Source organism: Zonotrichia albicollis, chromosome 6 (genome assembly GCF_047830755.1).
Source record: "Zonotrichia albicollis isolate bZonAlb1 chromosome 6, bZonAlb1.hap1, whole genome shotgun sequence".
Lineage (NCBI taxonomy): Eukaryota > Metazoa > Chordata > Aves > Passeriformes > Passerellidae > Zonotrichia > Zonotrichia albicollis.
The window spans coordinates 31,918,923-31,936,845 of record NC_133824.1 but is presented as its reverse complement, the minus strand read 5'-3'; the positions used below and the strand labels follow the sequence as shown (position 1 = coordinate 31,936,845).

The 17,923-nt window shown below is 52.8% G+C and overlaps 1 protein-coding gene across 10 annotated transcripts in view; it reads right to left on the bottom strand.

Moving 5' to 3' along the window:
* The window catches only part of DGKZ (diacylglycerol kinase zeta), a 60,887-nt gene that overhangs the window by 17,960 nt on the left and 25,004 nt on the right, over positions 1-17,923 (bottom strand). For 6 of the 10 annotated variants that reach the window (XM_005480044.4, XM_014266613.3, XM_074543052.1 and 3 more), the window contains 11 exons: positions 7,140-7,248; positions 6,355-6,450; positions 5,515-5,592; positions 5,140-5,196; positions 2,955-3,023; positions 2,486-2,557; positions 1,896-2,177; positions 1,484-1,579; positions 1,132-1,214; positions 883-943; positions 365-478 (listed from right to left, as the gene is read on the bottom strand). In XM_005480044.4, coding sequence (XP_005480101.1) covers positions 365-478; positions 883-943; positions 1,132-1,214; positions 1,484-1,579; positions 1,896-2,177; positions 2,486-2,557; positions 2,955-3,023; positions 5,140-5,196; positions 5,515-5,592; positions 6,355-6,450; positions 7,140-7,248 — 1,117 coding nt within the window. Of the gene's footprint in view, positions 1-364; positions 479-882; positions 944-1,131; positions 1,215-1,483; positions 1,580-1,895; positions 2,178-2,485; positions 2,558-2,954; positions 3,024-5,139; positions 5,197-5,514; positions 5,593-6,354; positions 6,451-7,139; positions 7,249-8,005; positions 16,252-17,923 lie in introns of those variants that run through there. The other 4 variants (XM_026794463.2, XM_026794465.2, XM_005480048.4 and 1 more) reach the window with 3 other exon arrangements.

Here is a 17,923-nt window from a genome sequence, read left to right as displayed (position 1 = left end):
CATGCCGGCCTCCCAGAGAGATACCCCAGACAGCAGGCTTTGGTAAGGCATCTCAGAATAAAAGATGTAGAAGAGATCAACTCTACTTGAATGCACAACAAAATGGGACTTGAAATTTAAAACAATACATCTTCCTTCTAAAAATTTTCCGAAGTTTGGAAAGTCAATTGCTTTTGTAGAATCTAATGCAGTACCATTCAAATGTCAGAAGAACAGCAACGTCCAAATTGCACTTATTTGTTGCTCTGTATTTACAGGAAGTTGAAACATGAGCCCATGCAAATCTCCAACCACGTGTCTGAAACAAGGATTGAAGCACTCAGCCCTGCTCTCTCAGCAGCGGGTTCTTGTGTCCATCACTTACCCCACCCCAGTTCAGTGTTCTGGCCAAGTCGTTCCCTGTCCCCAAAGGTAGGATGGCCACAGGAGGAGGTGGGTTGATGCGTAACTGGTCCAGAATGGAGAGTATCCAGCCCACCTGCTCAAGCAAGAGAGTACAAAGAAACCATTAGTTATCTCAGGCACCTGCAGGCAGGCAGAGGTGACTTAGAGCACTAGCGATGGCAGAGGGGCAGAGATGGGGTCTCCTTAGCCACAACTGAGGCTATTCACAGTCTTTAACACTCTAATCAGGTGCTGCAGGACGTACCAGTAACCCCAGTGAGGACCCTGGCCCTCAAAAGGGCTACAAATCCAGACATGTTAGACTAGCACTCCCTGGAACAGTGCACGAGGGGACCCACAGCATCTCTGCTACCAGCTGTACCATGGGTGCAGTGTGCCCAGTTTGTCCTGTTCTGGATTACAACAAGGAGGGCTGCTGTCTGCACTGGAAAGGCCTGGGGGAAGGGGCACCAGGGGATGGAGGGGCTGGGGACTCACCGTGCCATCTCCCCCGCACGCCAGGATCCGGAGGTTGTGGACTTTGCGGTACAGCTCCAACCTGTGGGCAACAGGGAGGTTGAGGAGGGGAGAGTTACTGAAGGTGTTACACAGCAGCTGCCTCTCGGAGCCCTTGGCATTCACAAAGCCACATCCATGTCTCCCTCTATGAGCTGGGGGAAGAGCTCTCAGGAGGAATCCTGGGACATGGATGGGGGAGAGAAAGGTGCTGCCCCCATCAGTACTCACGCCTCCTTGGGTCCACCCTGGCTGAGGTCGAAAACCTGCCGTGGGTTGAGATACCACATGAAGGACTGGATGATCTTGGCTCCCTATGGGGAGAAGAAAGACTTCAGGTAATATTGAGTTCCCAGTGGACAGCAGAAGGAGGCATTTGGTCCTGCCTGGGGACAGGCTAAGACAACACCATTCTGGAGGGGACACAGGCAAAGCTTGGCCGAGGTAGGAACTGCTATGCAGCAACTGGCATTGTGGCCTCTTGTGCAGCTGAAGCATCACCAAAACTGTGATGACAGCTCAGCACTCAAATGGCAATGCCCTCACAGAGATGTCTTCTTAGACATACCAGCCAAGGCCATACCTGATTCCCACCACTCTTGGGGTTCACAAACACCAGCAAGGGCTTCATGAGAGGAGCTGGCATGGGCTTGATGACAAAGGGTTTCCACCTCCCTTCCTGCAAGAGATACCACAGATCCTTCAACAAAGAGATACCATAGATCCTTCAACAAAGCTGGGGAAATGCAAACTGCCACCTCCAGCTGAGCCCTAACATCATGCAGGTCAGAAGCAGGAGAAAGAAAACATCCCAGCCACCCCATAAGCTTTGTTTCTGGGATATACCCTGCCAGCAGGCATGCTCCCTCCAGCTCAACATCCTTAATGTCAGTACAGACCCAGAAAAGCCCACATTTATTCTCAGCCTTGCTCCTCACTGTACAGTCCCTCTGCCCTTCCAAGACAAGGTCATTCCCAGTCCCCTCATATCTTACCTCAGCCCCCTTTTTGCTGGATTTCCGCTTGAATGATGTCCTCTTCTTTTTTTTACTAGACTTCAGTGGATTCTGTAGAGAAAAGGAACAAACACAAAAACTCTGTGAAGAGACACTGGGCAAAGTGGTAACTTTGAAAGAGCCCCAAGAGCTGAAGTGACTCACCTGGGGCCGCCGGACCCGCAGAATCCAGGTGGGAGGAACGACGACAGCAGCGTGAGCCCCCAGTGAGCAGGGCTCTTCAATGTGTTGCAGCATGAAACACGATACTTTGCTGTGATACTGGCCAAGGAGGAGACAGAGAGAAAACTCAGCTGCTCAGTTTGCTGGGCACAGCCACAATCCCCTCCTCTCAGGTTCTCCATGCCAATGCAGGGAGTGCTGGATGAAACCATGCAGGAATTTTGTAACGGGAAGGCAATGAAGAGAAAGTTTCTCAAAGGAGCTTGCAAATATCATAGTACAGTCTCTGCCAGCAGGGGGAGCTGTTGAGGGCAGGCTGCCGAGCAGCAGCTCGGGGAGCCCCGGCAAAAAGCAGAGGTCATTCGTGCAGAACTGACTGGAAAGGCATTCAGGGGGGCTCTGCTCACCGCTTGTTTGCACCAGGAACAGCTGATGGCTACAATCTCTTTGCTGTGGAAGGCAAACTTCTGCTGAAAACCCTATGGAAGAAAGGACAAGAGGCTTAGGGAATTTCCTACAGTTTCCTATCATCCAACAGTAAGAGACATTAACAAAGAGAGCATGCCTGCAGCTGGAGCCCTCCAGATCCTGTCACACAGTCCCAATCACAACAGCACCAGGGAGGCCACTGTGCTCTGTAGGGGTGTCCTTATTGCTCAAGGAAAGCATGTCAGGAAGACAGTCTCTGTCAGGGGAAGAACTACTCTATGTGGGAAGCAGTTACACAGTACTTCACTGAGTAAAGCAGGGCACGTGTCTTGGTTTTGCTGCCAGACAGGAATGGTGGGATGTCCCTGGTTCCAAGCCCTGTGCATGTCTCTGGCTTGACCTTAGGTTTCCTTCAGGCTGAGAAAAATGCCCAAGATGCCCTCTCACCTTGCCACACTGCCGGCACTTCCCTTCCTGCCGCCTCCGGTGCACCCAGTGATGTCGGACAACAATGGGCTAAACGGAAAAGAAAAAAGGAAAATTGAAAAAAAAAAGAAGTGAAGGGCCCAGGGCAGGAGGGAACACAGGAACGGGCAGAAGGAATGGACACAGGCCAGCCAACCTCTGCTCTCGCAGCAAAACCACTGCTCATAAGGACCAGCCCCCCACCTGCTGAGAAGGCAAAGCCAAAGAATCAGGGGACAAGAGGCCAAATTAAGATGCTCCAAGAAAAGGGAATTAAAACCAGAAGAAATAGGAAGGAGGACGGGGAAACTAAAGACTGAGAATCACACAAAGCAGATCCAATGGAGAGTGGGTAAGCAGCAGCACATCTCTGTCCCCTAACATCTCTGCCCAGATGCCCCTAGTGCCAGGTGAAAAATGTGCTGGTGGATGGCGTGAAAATCCCTGGAGAGACACAGTTTGTGCCCATAGGAAGAAGATGGAAGTGCTTGCAGCTAAGCAGTGAACCTCCTCACTCCACATTCCTCGAGAAGAGTGGCAGCCTCAAAGCCCTCACACCCACTTCCCCCTGCTCTTTCCCCAGGCCAATCCTGAGCTTGCTTCAGTGCCAGCGTGGGCAGCAAGGCTGCTCGGCAGCACCTCTGCTCTGCTTGCAGGCTCACAGTGGGTTCAGGGCTGGGACTTGCAGAAGTGATTGTGAGGGTTTCAGAAGTTTTGTAATGAAGTACCACTTGTCCTAAATCCTATCCTGTTTTTCCAGCCCTGGACCGGGAACAGGCTGGAAAACTGCAGAGAGAGAAGCAAAAAGAGAAAGGGAGTACAAGTTCACAGGCTGGCATGACAGGGCCCAACATCCTGCTCCTGACAGCTTTTGGGATCATGATGATGAGAGACAGAAACTGGCAGGAGGTTGGGGTCAGCTCCAGTGTTGCCTCCTTTGAGTGCAGCACACATGAGGGGATGAAGAGTCTTGTTGGCTTTAGTGGATATTAATCCAGCAGGAGCAGAAGGAGGGCTATGCCTTGAGCTCAGCTCTGGGTCCAAGCAGGCACATCTAGCAAAAGGGCTGACCCTGAAGGAGATCCCTGGCACCACAAAGGCCAGAAGAACACCTTTTTAGGGAAACAGGAAGGAAGAGGTCTTGGAGGAACTGAGAAGCATTAGAAAGACAGGATGGAGAAGCAGAGTTTGTGAGAGAAAAGAAAAAGCAAGAAAGGGGAGGGAGAAAAGATTTGTAGAGGTTGGAGAGAAGAAAAATAGAGACAGACAATTGAGCAGAGACAGCAAGCTGTTAGCAGAGTCCAAAAGGTAAATGAAGCACAAATAAGGGAGCTAGACTAAGAGCAATATGGGAAGGAGGCACAGAAAGAAAAACAAAGCAAGAAAGAAGGGTTTAAAGTGATGCTGAAAGCTTCCCTTTACAACGTCATGCCAGCATTTCAAAGCAGGCAGCCCTATGTTTGAACATCCTTCCCCAGCTAGGTCTGCTGTGCCAGCACAAACACAGTGTGCTGGGGGCAGCTCTGTTACCAACATGGCCCATGACTGAGCCACCCACACCCACTCCAGAGCCCTGCACAGGCTACATTGGCTCCACAGGCTGGAGGGTGAAGCATGAAGGCTGACAGCGGCTTCCACCAGTGCAGGTCAGCAGACAGGTTCCAGGCCACTGCTTATGCCCAGTACATAACAACATGGGCTGAAGGGGTCTGATACCACTACTGTGGGCAACTTCCACCGCCACCTGTGGCACCTAGGTCAGAGCTGAGTGATAAAGCCAGAAATGAGCCCATACTGCTTCCTTCCAAATTGCAGGAGACGTGGGGACCTGCTGTTTGCCACAGCCTCATCTATGTGCCTGAGGACCCAACACAAGGGTCAAAATTTCTCCCAAAAACCACTGTCTGTAAGTTCCTCCCATGCAGATTCAGGACATGCAAACCATCGGATGCTCTGCATCTGCTGCCTGCAAACTTCTCACTCTTCAAACCCAGTCGGGGCTGCTGCCTTGCAAAGAAACTCCCGTTTATGGCACCACTCCCTTGGAGCAGGAAGGAACATGATGCCTCCACTTGGATGGGCAACACGCTGGCAGCATCTGGTGTCTTTACACCAAACTGGAAATGGGAGATGCAGATGTGGGCCGAGTCTAAGGCACGTGTCTCACCTCCCGTATGTTCCGGGATCCTGACTCCCTGAAGGAAGGCTTGCAGCGAAAATTTATCTGTAGGAAGAACACAGGAGAAGAACCAGTAAAACCATCGTACCTGAAGGAAATCTACTGGAATTTACTGCACTACAGTAAGATCCACAACCTTTGGAGTTGTTTGGTACTTGCCACAAAACATATCTTGGTTACTGAACAAAATGGGGCCTGGGGTCCCAATCATATCACTAGATCCTCATTTTGGTACTGTCTCCTCAGAAGACCAGTCTCTGCAATTACACATTGCAGTTCCTCCATCTTCTTGTGTTTCACTGCCCAAGACAAGGCTGCTACAGTTTTGCAAGCTGCAGGGAGGGCTTAACAGGCTCTACTCACTTTCTCCAGCTGTTCGATGCAGGGTGTATGCACTACGATCTTGCAGGCTGCACACTTGCGCCTGGAGAGAGGTTTTTGCTGAAGGGTAAGAAAACAGGAGAAAAAATATACATGTGAATGAAAATATGCAGTGTTCAGAGTCTGGCAGCTCAGCCTCCCATCATACCTCCTTCTTATGTACTGGGATACAGTACAAGCTCTACTGTAAGGTTAGATACAACCTAGACTTCTTACCTAGTGAAAGGCTCTAAGCATGTGCCTATAGCAGTTGTTCTCAAGCCTGGGACAGAGCAGGGAGGTACTTTCCCTACTGTCCTGTCCTGCAGTACTTGTCTTTTTCTGACACTGCCTGAGAGCACCATGGAAGCTGGTCTGGGAGGTATCTGCAGGGTGGTATCAGTGGCAGGCACCTGCAAGATGGCATATGGAGCATCAGCGCTCCATATCCTGCACCACGAGCAGGACTGAGCCTACAAACTGGGAGGGAGGACTGCAGGGGCAGGAGGCAACAGGCCTGGGCCTCCAGAGCTCACTTTTCTCCTCTGTTGAAGGGTCTTGGATTCAGATTGTCCTTTCAAGGGTGTGGAATACCAACAGCCTCTCTCTGGAACCCTCCAGGCAAGAGGCAGCCCTGCATCAGGTTCCCATTGCAAAATGGGAACCAGCATTGGCAGAAACTGGGGACTAGGCCCTCTGGTATGCAGAGGCAGAAGGGACACAGTCCCTGCCTTGGCAGCTCCCCAGATCCCTGCATGGCCCCCAGCAGCAGCAGCAGCGCGGCCTCTGCGGTCTCCCCATACGGTGACAGCACAGCCGCGTTTGTGGCCCCAGGTGACTCACCAGAAGCTTTGCCATGCAGTTCTGTTCCCCAACGTAGCAAAAGTCACCAGAGACATTGGTCTCAAACCAGATGTGCTCCCCATAGACCGCAGCCTCCTGAAACACACAAAACAACACAACCTCTGAGAGAACCCCCAGAGAGGCAATTGAGCCCCTATAATACTTTGTGCAAGGGACAAGATACTGGACAATGCTGGGAGGTGGAGGCCAGGAGACAAGATGCATGCAACAGCCAGGGACATCTGGAGAGAGGAAGCCTCAGAAAGCTGCTGCCATGTCCCACCTGTTGTAAACAAGAGGCCCCCAGGAAACCAACTCCAAGACCTACAAACCATTTGCAGTGTCCTGCACAGGAGAGCTGCTTTAATCAGCCTGAGAGGAGGCATCAGGGCAAATTCAGTGCAGGGGACACTCCTGAAGCAGCTTCTGTTCTACAATCTGAACGGGCAGCTTAAAACCTGTGGGGCATTGGCTGTTAAGGAGCAGGGGCTTACTCCTGTTGCTTGGCCCCAGCCAACAGATCTTGGCTGTCAGAAGCAGAAAAGCTGGGAGAGGAGTAGTTATGCCATCCCTCCAGGAACCACCTGTGCCTCCACAGCCTCTCTTTTGCAGCATCAAGTAGTGCTGCCAGAAGCACAGATGCTGGCACCAGCTGGTGGCAATGGGAGAGGCCATAAATGTGTCAAAGTCAGTCACCTGGGAAGCCTCAACCCTGGGAAGAGCCTGCTGCTTCTTGGCCAAGAGCCCATTCCATGCAATGCCCAGCAAAACACTGTACAACTTACGCTCCAATCCACAGTGCTGCGTATCTGCCTCTCCGAGTCGCTCCTCATGGCTAGTGCTGGGTTTGGCTGGGCCACCATGTGTTGGAGACTGGATTTAGCAATAGCTTTCCTGGAAGACAAAGGAGGGCTGGCTATTAAATATATATGCAAAGCACAACTTGCTTCTAAGATGACACGTGAGGCTGCAGCAGAAAAGGCTTCTCAGGACCAAGTGGCTGGAAATGAGGTGAATTTCCATCCCAGGTGGCTGAGAAGTACCTGTTTCTGTGAGATAGTCCTGTGGGATGAAGAAGTACTGGCCACGTTGCTGACAGCTCAGCCAGACAGCCTGTACCCAACAAAAGGCACAGCATGGGCCTGCTGGGTTAAGGCCCTCAGGAATAAGAGCTCCATTGTAAAACACCCTGGGAGTGTCCATGGAGCTGCAGTGGTGGGACTGCCTTTGCAGGGACAATCTACAGCACCAGTCCAACAGTCTCCCTGCATCTCTCAGAGCCTGGGGTGTTTCCATGGACCAGTACAACTGCCCAGAATAAAAGGAACTGTTTCTTTGGGACTAGTGAGCTTCTCCCAGATGTGCTAGGGTGGAGGAAAGGAGCAGGAAATCCAGCCAACAGGAGAAAGTGTGCATCTCCAGCCAGTGACCAGGCCTACCACATTCCCTTGGTCCCAGCCTGGCAGGAGAGGACACCCACAATCTCCAGGTGGAAGATCATCAAGGTACACCAGCAGCACTGCAAGACACCAATGGCAGGCAGGGCCAATGACGCTGAGTCTCTTCCCTCCTTCCCCACCAAACCTGGGTGTACACTCTCCCTGTCCCCTCCCCAAGGCATTGCCTGCTTACATGCTGCCACCATACATACAGCAGCCGGGGGCTCCAGCCGTCCGGGGTGGTGTGGCCAGTGGGCTCCGGTCCCAAACCCTTGACGAGGGTGGCAGAGGGGCACTTGGTTCCAGCCACTCCTGCACAGCGCTGGGCCAGCCGCCGGGGGTGGCCAGAGGGGAGCGGCCCAGGCTGAGGGGCATCACTGGAGCGCCGGCGCTGGCTGAGGCGGCGGTAGCGGCCTGGCAGGCCGTAGGCAGCCCGGCCGTGCAGGGCCTCGGTGGGCAGGCGGTGGGAGGAGGCGCGCCGCAGGCAGCGGGGGCCCCGCGACAGCAGCCCTGCCTGCAGCGGCCGCAGCTGGGGCAGCATGGCCAACCACGTCTCCTCAGCGCTATGCTCGTGCTGGCCCTGCTCAGCTCCTGCTGCTGCACCACCGTCCTCTGGAGACTCAGATGTGGAGCTGTCAGTGCAGTGAGCCCCGTCCTCCTCCTCCCCCGTGGGAAGGAGGCTGGCCAGGAGGACAGTGGGACCCAGCAGCTGGGCATCAATGGCTTGTGCCTGGCCTCCGCGCTTCTTCTGCACGGCAAACCTGGGGCTGAGGCAGGGCGGCGTGGTGCTGGAGCGGCGACGCGTGCCGGGACGCCGGACCAGCCCCAGGCAGGAGAGGGATGCCGCTGCGGTGCCTGAGCCGCGGCGGCACTGGGCCAGCGAGGCGGAGGGCAGCCCCACCTGGGAGCGCCGCCTGGCCTTGCCCGTGGGGACAGCCACCACGCTGCTGCGCCGCAGCCCCTTCCGCCCAAAGTGCCGCCTGAAAAAGCTTTCCATTGCATCCGGATGGTGGCTGTTAACACAGAGACCAGGGATTAAGTAAGCTCCCCCATGAGTCCCAGGCCATGCTGTGGCTGTCAGGGCAAGGGGACAGTGGGAAGCAAGGGATAGAGGGCTGAAGCAGGGAGTGGGAGACATGGCAATGCTACCAGAGGCGTGTGGTAGTGTTGCTCCCCATAGCTTTACTGCTCCACGAGTCTCACAGCTCAGCCCAGAGGGTTGCAATGGCAGGGAAGGTGTCACCGCCTGGCCAGGACCCTCTGCATTCCCTGCACTCCACTAAGCAGAACGCCTGTGCACTCCGAGGTGCCAATCAGCCCTGGCACCTCCATTACCCCTACCATTCTCCTGATGCTGATCCACCTGGTTTCCACACAGGAACCACTCTACTTAGGTATCAGTCCCACCAAATTTGTAGCAAATTGAAGTAAAGCCGTTGTGAGTCCTACAGAGGAAAATCGACCAGGCCAGTAAAACCACGGCAGGAGAATTTGGTAGAAGAGGTCTGGGAGAGCTGGAAGCTGGGAGAGGCTGGAGCAGGGCAGAGAAGAGTTAGGAAGATCATCCCATCTGTCCTAAGCAGAACTTCCTTCTCATGGGAGAATGAGCTTTATGGAAAGCTCATGCTTTCCCTGCCCAGTTCTCAAAGTTCGATGGTCTGCCTGGACATTGCAGCAGTCTGTTAAAAGTCAGGGGTGGAAGGCACTGCAACACTTTCAGTGGCAGTAGCTCAGCACACAAAGGCCTGAGTGGAAGGAGCTGAGTCTGGCTAGCTCCAGTGCTCCCCTCCTCCAGAGACAGTGCTTCATTTCCCACCCTCCAGCTGCCACCTCTCTTCAGCTGCTAGAGGATTTATTCAAGGCCAGCTTTAAAAAACCCACCAAAACCCACAGTTTGGTGGAAGCAAACTTCTCTCAATTGCTCCCAAGGCAGGGGACTCAGTCATAGTAGCCTGCAAGCACACAAAAGCCATCATCACCACCACTCTCAAGGATTTCCATACTGTGCAAGGCATCTCCTCTACCCACCATGAGAGCATGGGCATGCTGCTCACCACGCAGACTGACATCTCCTCCCCTTCTTCTATCTTCCTCTCTAACCATGCCCTTTTACATTCTTATGGATCAGTAATATCAGAGAACCTTCAGGACATCACTCTGGCCCAAACTTCCAATGACCTAAGGCCCACAAAAATAGGTGCATTTATCAGAAGCTTCTTCTCTGTTTATTTGGGAAATGCATGTAAGATGGGACACAGGTTTTGTCTTCTGGACAAAACGGAGTTTTTGATAGTGCTTGTAGCACAAACAGCACATTGGGCTGTACCTCTTTTAATAGATGAATACAAAGGTGAGTTTGTATTCTTGGAAAAGACAAGGCTTGGTTTGGTCTCCTCCACCCTTGCAGACAAGGAAGCCAGCTCTTCAGTTTCCATAGGCTTATCACCATGCCTATACTCAGTAATGTAGGGGAAGGAGGGATGAGTGAGGAAGGGAGGGAAGGAGGCAGGCAGGAAGGAAGGAAGGAAGGCAATGGGCTCCAGAGAGCAGCATCAGGGCAGCTAAAGCCTGGCTGAACTGAAAGCAAAGCCAAAGTGTCACCTCCTCAGAAGTATTTCTCAAGTCCTACCACTGCAAGCAATGCAGGCAGGTACTTGGTCACCAGAAGGTTCAATCCACCCAAGGCCCATGCAGCTTCACAGAGGGCTGCAGCATTTTGCTGATGACTCTGCTTCCAGTCTGTTCCCCACACTGCAGTGCTCCATTTATGTACCCTCTCCATATTATCTGCAAGACGATGCACAGTAAACAGCATAGAATCAGAGAATCTGAACTTTCCCTGTACATTTGGAGGCCATTTCCTCTTGTTCTATCACTTGTTACCTGGGAGAAAAGACTGACCCCACACCTTGCTACAATCTCCTCTCAGGTAGTTATAGAGCTCAATAAGGTCTCCCATGAGACTCCTGCTTCCTCAGCCATTTCTCCTAAGACTTGTTCCATAGACCCTTCACCAGCTGTACATCCTCTGGATGTGCTCCAGCACCTCAGTGGCAGGAGGAGGGCCCAAAACTGGACACAACACTCAAAGTGTGGCCTCACCAATGTTGAGTACAGAGAAACAGTCACTTTCCAGTCCTGTTGGCCACACTTACTGACACGGGCCAGGATACTGTTAGCCTTCATGGCCACTTGGCACATGCTGGATCATGTTCAGATGGCTGCCAATGAGCATCTTCACCAACAGGTATTAAAACCTTTCGGAACAAATAAAACACATTAAAAATACAAGCAAGAATACAGGATGTGGCACAATTGCAACAGACCTTTTTTTGGTCTGCTTTAGCTCCTGGGGGAGACATACTGACCAAAGGCACCTCAAATGAGCTGAATGGCTGTTCCCTCCTACCCCAGATATTCCACCAGCACAAAGCTGCTCCACTGCTTACTGTGTTGCTGCTGTGGGCAGGAAGATCTCTTAACACAGCTTCCTTCCTTTTTGCACCAGTCTCGTGAGGAAATCTGCTACAACAACCTTGGTTTGACATTTATGTTTGAGCACTAGCTGACTGCGGACCTTTTTATCTTCAGGGCTGTCTGTAAATGGCACGTGGAATCAAGCTCTGACCACCAGTGGTGAAGGTTATTACAAGATTGCCATCTGACAGCCCATGAGAGCAGCATGTGGCAGCTCAGATATGCTGGGTGAACATATCCCCACCTCTTGCATCTCACCTCCAACCTGAGCTCCAAATGGTGGATTGCAGGTGTGAGAGCTGCTGCTGGTGGAGCAGATGGACAAACTGCCGGGGCTGCCCATGGTTGATATGCATTAGCAGAGCTGCATGCAGAGCAGCTGGGGAACCATGCAATAGGCAGAGAGGAGCCCGAAAACAGCTAAGCCTTGGAAGGCCCAGACTTAACACCAGCATATTTCTGGCATCTCCATTGTTTGTCATGGAGAAAAAATGGAGAGGAGCCAGCAACTGTGGCTGCTTTGTAGAGCACATTACTCAGCTCAGTTAGATAAGGAGGCTGGATTGAGGCAGCCTGGCATTTGTAGGGTGCAAAGTAAGGAAGTACTGCTGCATGTTCTGAGATACCAGCTCTACTTATGAGCAGATACACACTGTCTTTTCAATCTCCTTCTGTGAATAAGGAAGGAGATAGCAACTCTGGTCTGCTCATGATCTGCAATCAGAGCTCTTGAAAGGTGGGGTGTTTTTTACTACCAGACTCCTCAAAGCATCCTACACACCCTGCCTGGCCTCAGTACAGAGATGCTGCTGAAGCAGGAACATGTCCCATCAAGATCTAAACACCCTTGGAAAGAACAGCAGGGATCCAAGAGGAAAAACGTGCATCTTGTAACTGCAGTGGACGAAGAGCTTGTGAATCAGCTGTTATGGAGACATCTCTCCAGATATCCAGCAGCTAGCTCTCATTTGGTGATGGTGATTCCAAAACCAGACAGGCTGACCCTTAGGCCTAAACATGCAGTGTTCCCCATGACATAATCTTTGCCCACATCACGAAGAGAATCTGGATATTCAGCTCCACTATTCTGCTTTGTTTCACTAACCTAGAGCAAACTCCCATGTACCATACTTAACAGGCTCTCTGTGGTAGGCAGAGGGATCCTGTGCCACACACCCTCTTGGCCCTTCCTCTGCATTATTATTCCCTTTGTGACTCCAGCAGCCGGGTCCATTCCTGTCAGTGCCCAGAAGCAAGAGAGATCTCATGTTACCTTCATACAGTGACAAATCTGGCACCAAAGGAGGCAAGAGAACCATACTGCAGGTTGTTGCTGATAAATGCACAAGCCTTGAGCCACAGAGAAGTCTGGACATAATAATACCATCAGCTCCTTCTGACCTTTCAGCAAACCTCCAATTAGTCAACTGGAAAGCATTTTTTCCATCCACGGGACTACCAGGGAAACAAGTCTGAGAGCTTCGCCCTGTTCCATGACGAGCACCTGTCCTGATGGCAGCTGGCTGGATTCCTGCATCCTGGCTAGCTGTGGGTGCTGGGGAGCTGCTGTGGCACTGGAGCTGGCAGAGTGTGAGCAGGAGCCCACTTCAGTTTACAATCTGTCTTCTCCTGGCAAAGACACTTGACTCATACAGATCAGCCACAAGGAAAGTGTGTTATTAATAGGCACTCCTGTGTGACAGCAAGATCTCCTGGGCTTCCTCCCTGCCTCCTCCCTGCCAGGGCACTGGAGGGACTGAGGGGCCCAGGAGCCCATCCAGAGAGCTGCTGCTCATTCCCACCCCGCTGGCACACCACTGGTTGCCTTCAGCCTCTGTTTCCATCGCAAGCTTGCACAACCCGCAATGCCCTTTCAGTGCTCTGATATTCAATCTTCCCATGTACACTACTGTCCTTACACCACCCCTGCTGAGATCCTGTCCCCGCTCTCCAGTCCTGCTTCCCACACATCATCACCGACCTCTCCCCTCCCTGGGGCTCCCCAGCCAGGCTTCTCTGACCTTACAAGAGCAACCTGCACAGATGAGGTCTGCTGAGGAAGGTGCCCCTGTGCCAGATGGGGAAGGGAAAATGCTGGTCAAGATGTGGTGCAGCCCTCAGGCTTTAGCTGCAGTGAGGTGTGCAGTAATCAGCAAGTTCCCATACTGTGCACTTTGTTTCTACTCAGAATTTCCATTCCAGCTGTCATCTCTCCTACCATCATACAAATAAAACTGAGTCAGGAGCTTCCCCATATTGGGTCCAGTATAAGCAAGGAGATGGGGCTCCCCCCAGCACAGGGATGCAGAGGCTCCATCCAAGCCATGAGCCTTTCAAAGCACCATGAGAGGTGAGCTATGGGCTATGCTCATCTGTTTCAGGATTCATACACTTGACCTACTGCAACAAGTGCCACCACCTATATGGGCCACTTCCAGGCTTCTGAGCTGCAGGAGCATGGTATTCCCAGAACAAGGACAAGGACATCCTCAGTTGCACTGTCACTCTGCAGAGGAGGGGATTACTGCTGCAACTGCAAGGTTGCCCCTCCAAGCTGCAGAAGCCAGTTTCTGATCCTAGCAGGGTACTCAGAGGGCAACACATCTCATCTTTCAGTGAGTCCTGGGCCTGATCAAGATAAATTCAGACCTCTCTGCTAGTAAGAAAGCAAGGTAAGTGCTTAGAAACCAGCTGGTGGTCAGATGCATGCAGCTGCAAAGGACCTCCTCCCAGCCCTGTGGTCCCTGAGGTCCCTGTCAGGGCTACTGAGCATGGGCATGACAGCAATACCTAATCATGTTTGCCAACTTGCTCAGAAGACTGTCAGTGTCACTGGGCACTCTGGGTGGCCAACCTGGAGGTCCCAGGACAGCACTGCTTCACAAGGGACAGGCAGCTATATCAGTGTAGACTCTGTATTCATCTTGTACCTGGCTGAGCACGAGCACAACTCACAGCCAGTCAGGAGCTGGGAACACCACAGGGAGGAGATACAACTTCTAAGATGCTTTCTTCAAATGAGCAAGTCAGGGTGACAGATGCAACACCAAGGACCGGCAGCTGCCTTGGGGGACGATTGTAGAAGGGCAAAGAATGAAACACCACAGTCTGACAGTTTGTCATAGTAGGCAGAGCCAGGTGAAAGGACACTGCCTAGCCATGCCTCAAGCAAAGCAAGGCAAAAACCATCCCACCTTCATGCCTGGCCCTCCACAATGCTCACATTTGGTTTTCTGAGAAGAACGGGGGCTGAGAGCAGAAGGGACTGAGACTAATACAGTTCCTAGCATTTTCCCAACACCCTTCTCATGGCAGCTCCATCCCACTTCACCCCAAGCTCTGTATGATGCAATGGTGCCATCTCCTTTTGCACCACCTTCTCAGGGTAAACATGAGATCTGTTTTAAAGCACATCTGCCAGAGTAGCTCAGATCCTCCACAGAGACTTCATAAAGTGAAGAGTTTGCCAGCCCTAATATTCAGAGTAATGTTCCCATTACAACAATGTGATTTCCTTCCCAAAATCCATGCAAGACAGTGTTTTATCTTAATTTAAACCAAAACCATCTCCTTGGAGCCTCCTGGGCTGACTCTGGGCATTTATATCCCTTGACAACTTTCCACCATCATAATGTTATGAAGTTTATATGCCAGTACAGTAAATAATCTGCCTCCTGGCAATCAAGAAACCTGACAGCACTGATGTAAACAATCTGTTGCTGCATTTGGCTGAGGAGCTGAACAGCAAGACTGACAGCCTTGAGCCATGAATTAACCAGGGCTGAAACGCAGAGGGTGAGCCCTGGACTCATGGACATCACCCATGGTGCTGGGGCTGAGGCTGAGCAGGGGTCGGGGGAGAGGCTGGCCACACAGTTTCTATTTTGGTCCCATCAGCAGGACCAGCGATGCAGGCTGGGAAGGAGTTGGAGAGTTTCTTCTCTCTCTCTCTCTGAGCCTGCTTTCCAGACTGACACACATGAAGCCAGGCAGCAGGGGCCTCAGCCAGGGTGTCCTGGAGGTTTAAGTACTCAGACCATGGTTTCTTTTGCAGATTCCCCTCACTCAGTACACTCAGCTCTGCTCCTCACAAGGAGGGATGCACTATTTAAAGGGTGGCCAGTCCCACAGCCCAGCTGTTGGATCCAAACTCCCAGAGCAGCCCCAGAGTTTTTCCCCAGCACACAATGACAAAATCCTGGCACAGAAATTCCTACTGGCCACAATGCTGCCCCAGGCAGGGCAGTACACAGTGTCTGCCCAGGGCAGCAGCCCTAGGGAGGAGGCAATGAACCTCGTGTGACAACAAAGCTGCAGTGTGGCAGATACAGAACACAGGCAGTGATTCCCAGGGCTAGTGAGTCTCTGCACCTCCCAAAGCAAAGTCAAGAAAACCTCAGGCACTCCGCAACATGCACTGATCACTGATCAGAAAGATGGGACTCACATGCCTCCCTCCAGCCCACAGCAGGGATCAGGAAGGGCATTCCACTGCTCCTGGCATAAGAAGGGAATCACAGTGCCACCAGCACCACAGGATATGCCAGGAGTCCAAAAATCTGTCCTGCTTTCCTAAACTATTCCAAAGCAAAGCGACTGAGGACTGAGGGTCCTGGCAAGGCACAGGCTAGCTCCCTGTACTCTGCTACCTGCAGATTTCCTGCTGCCACCCCCATGCCACATGGACTGGCAGGACGAAAGCAGCAGAACGGGCAGCTGGAAATACACCACTGGCAGGGCAACCCTACAGAAACAGCAGCCAGGCACCACTGAGTGCCATGGTGCCTGTGTTTTGCAGACCCCTTGCCTGAGCCCTGGGGAATGCAGTGGATCGATCAGCTTTGCTCCAGGCTCTAGCAGCAAACAGTGCTCGACAGAAGCAAAGTTGAGGGTCTTGGGGATGACTCTGGGGTCTGCTCCCCCTGCCCTTCACAGTGGTCTAGAACTAAATGCCATAGCTACAAACCAAGGGCTGTCTCTCCCCCCAGGTCCCCTCCCATCCCCCACCCAGCACAAACAAAAGCAGCAAGCGTGAGGGAGAGGGACAAGCGGGAAAAGGAAAGGGGAGGTAGAGGGAAAAAGCCCCCGTGACCTGATCCGGAGAGGCGCAGGGGTCCTGCAGGTGCCGAGTGGGCGGCAGTGGCCGCACCGCAGCAGCGGGCCAGCCCTCCCCTACTAAGTCCTAGTTTGGAGAGAGTGCTTGGCTTCTCCCTCCGCTCCTCCCTGCGCTGCTCTCGTTAAAATAGCCAACTGCACTTCCTCTCCGAGCAGCCCTGAGGCCGGCTCGCCCCCAGCCGCAGGCGCATGCACCACAGCGGGCCCGGAAAGAGAGGGGTCCCCACGGCGCCAGCTGCTCTCCAAACACTCAACTGCAGCTCGGGGATGGCGCAGCTTCCCTGGCAGCGGCAGCAGGAGGACACGGGGAGAGCGCGCCAAGGTGGCGATTCTCTCCTGCCTCCTTGGAACTTGGATAAAGGGGTTTGCATGGCTGATGAGAGTCAAGCCGCCTGCCACAGAGTGCCTGTCTACATGCACAGGAGGTAACTTGCTTCTGAGTTAGTCTTTGGTTCACACAGGCTCCACAGATGTCTCAGGAGCTTTGTGTCTTCCCTCATCGTGAAAACCCTCCATGGGACCTCTCATAGCCAGGCTGGGGACTTCCCCGTCATGCTTCACCACTATCCGGATTCCCCAGCTGCCTCTAGGGATCTGCTCCCAGCCAAACACAACCCATCTCCCTTTTGGGGTCACAAAACCCGTTTCCTCCTTGGTCTTTGCAAAGACGAAGGGAAGGTCATGCCAAAGGCCAACTCACTCTACGATGCCGTCACCAGCTATTGTTTTTTCAGTCATTTACCCGGGCAACGAGAGCCAATAGCCACACACAGGCCTTAGTGAGTGAGTCAGTGTGGGTGACTGCAGCTGAGATTTTGTCTCTCACACCCTGCCCCCTCCTGCCTGCCCCTTCCCCTCGCCTACATGTCATGGCTAAAATTAGACAGCTCTTCTCCTCTGTGTGTAGGAATGTGTGTGTGTTTGGACGGTGCCCAGTGCTCCTTGGGGCCTGGAGCGGGACTACAGTAACACAATCATAACAAAATGTCACAGAGGCTGCAGCCAGTGTGGCAAAGGCAGCCAGCTGCCTTCCCCCATGGGTGTCTTGAAAGCTGCTCATAGAGGGTAGCCAGGCCTAAAGGCTGAGCTACCACCATTGCTGTCGTCATCATCCATCATGGAAGAATGAGCAAGTGGCCCTTGTGAATCAGTGAGAGAGAGGGGTGGGGAGGACACATGAGCGAACCCGTCCATTGCCAAAGCTGCTGAGGATTTCATTCAGCCCTCACACCACCAGAGAGGAAAGGGAGCTGGAGATACCCAGGGCAGGCAGGAGGTGTTCACCTTGGTCAGTTCTCTCTGCCCTCAAAACTGTTAGCTGATGAAGGATGGAAAGTTCTGCCTCCTTCCCTACAAAGGGTATCTACACATCCTTCAGAATTCCCTTCCCACTGCTGGAAAGAGCCAGCTGCCTCTAGCGGTCAAGCAGGTCCCAACACCGTCACAGCCCCAGGGCAGCAGCCAGGTGCAGAAGGGGCTTCAGGAACAGGCCCCAGTCCATCATTGTTAAGACTCACTTATTGGGACTGGCAGGATGT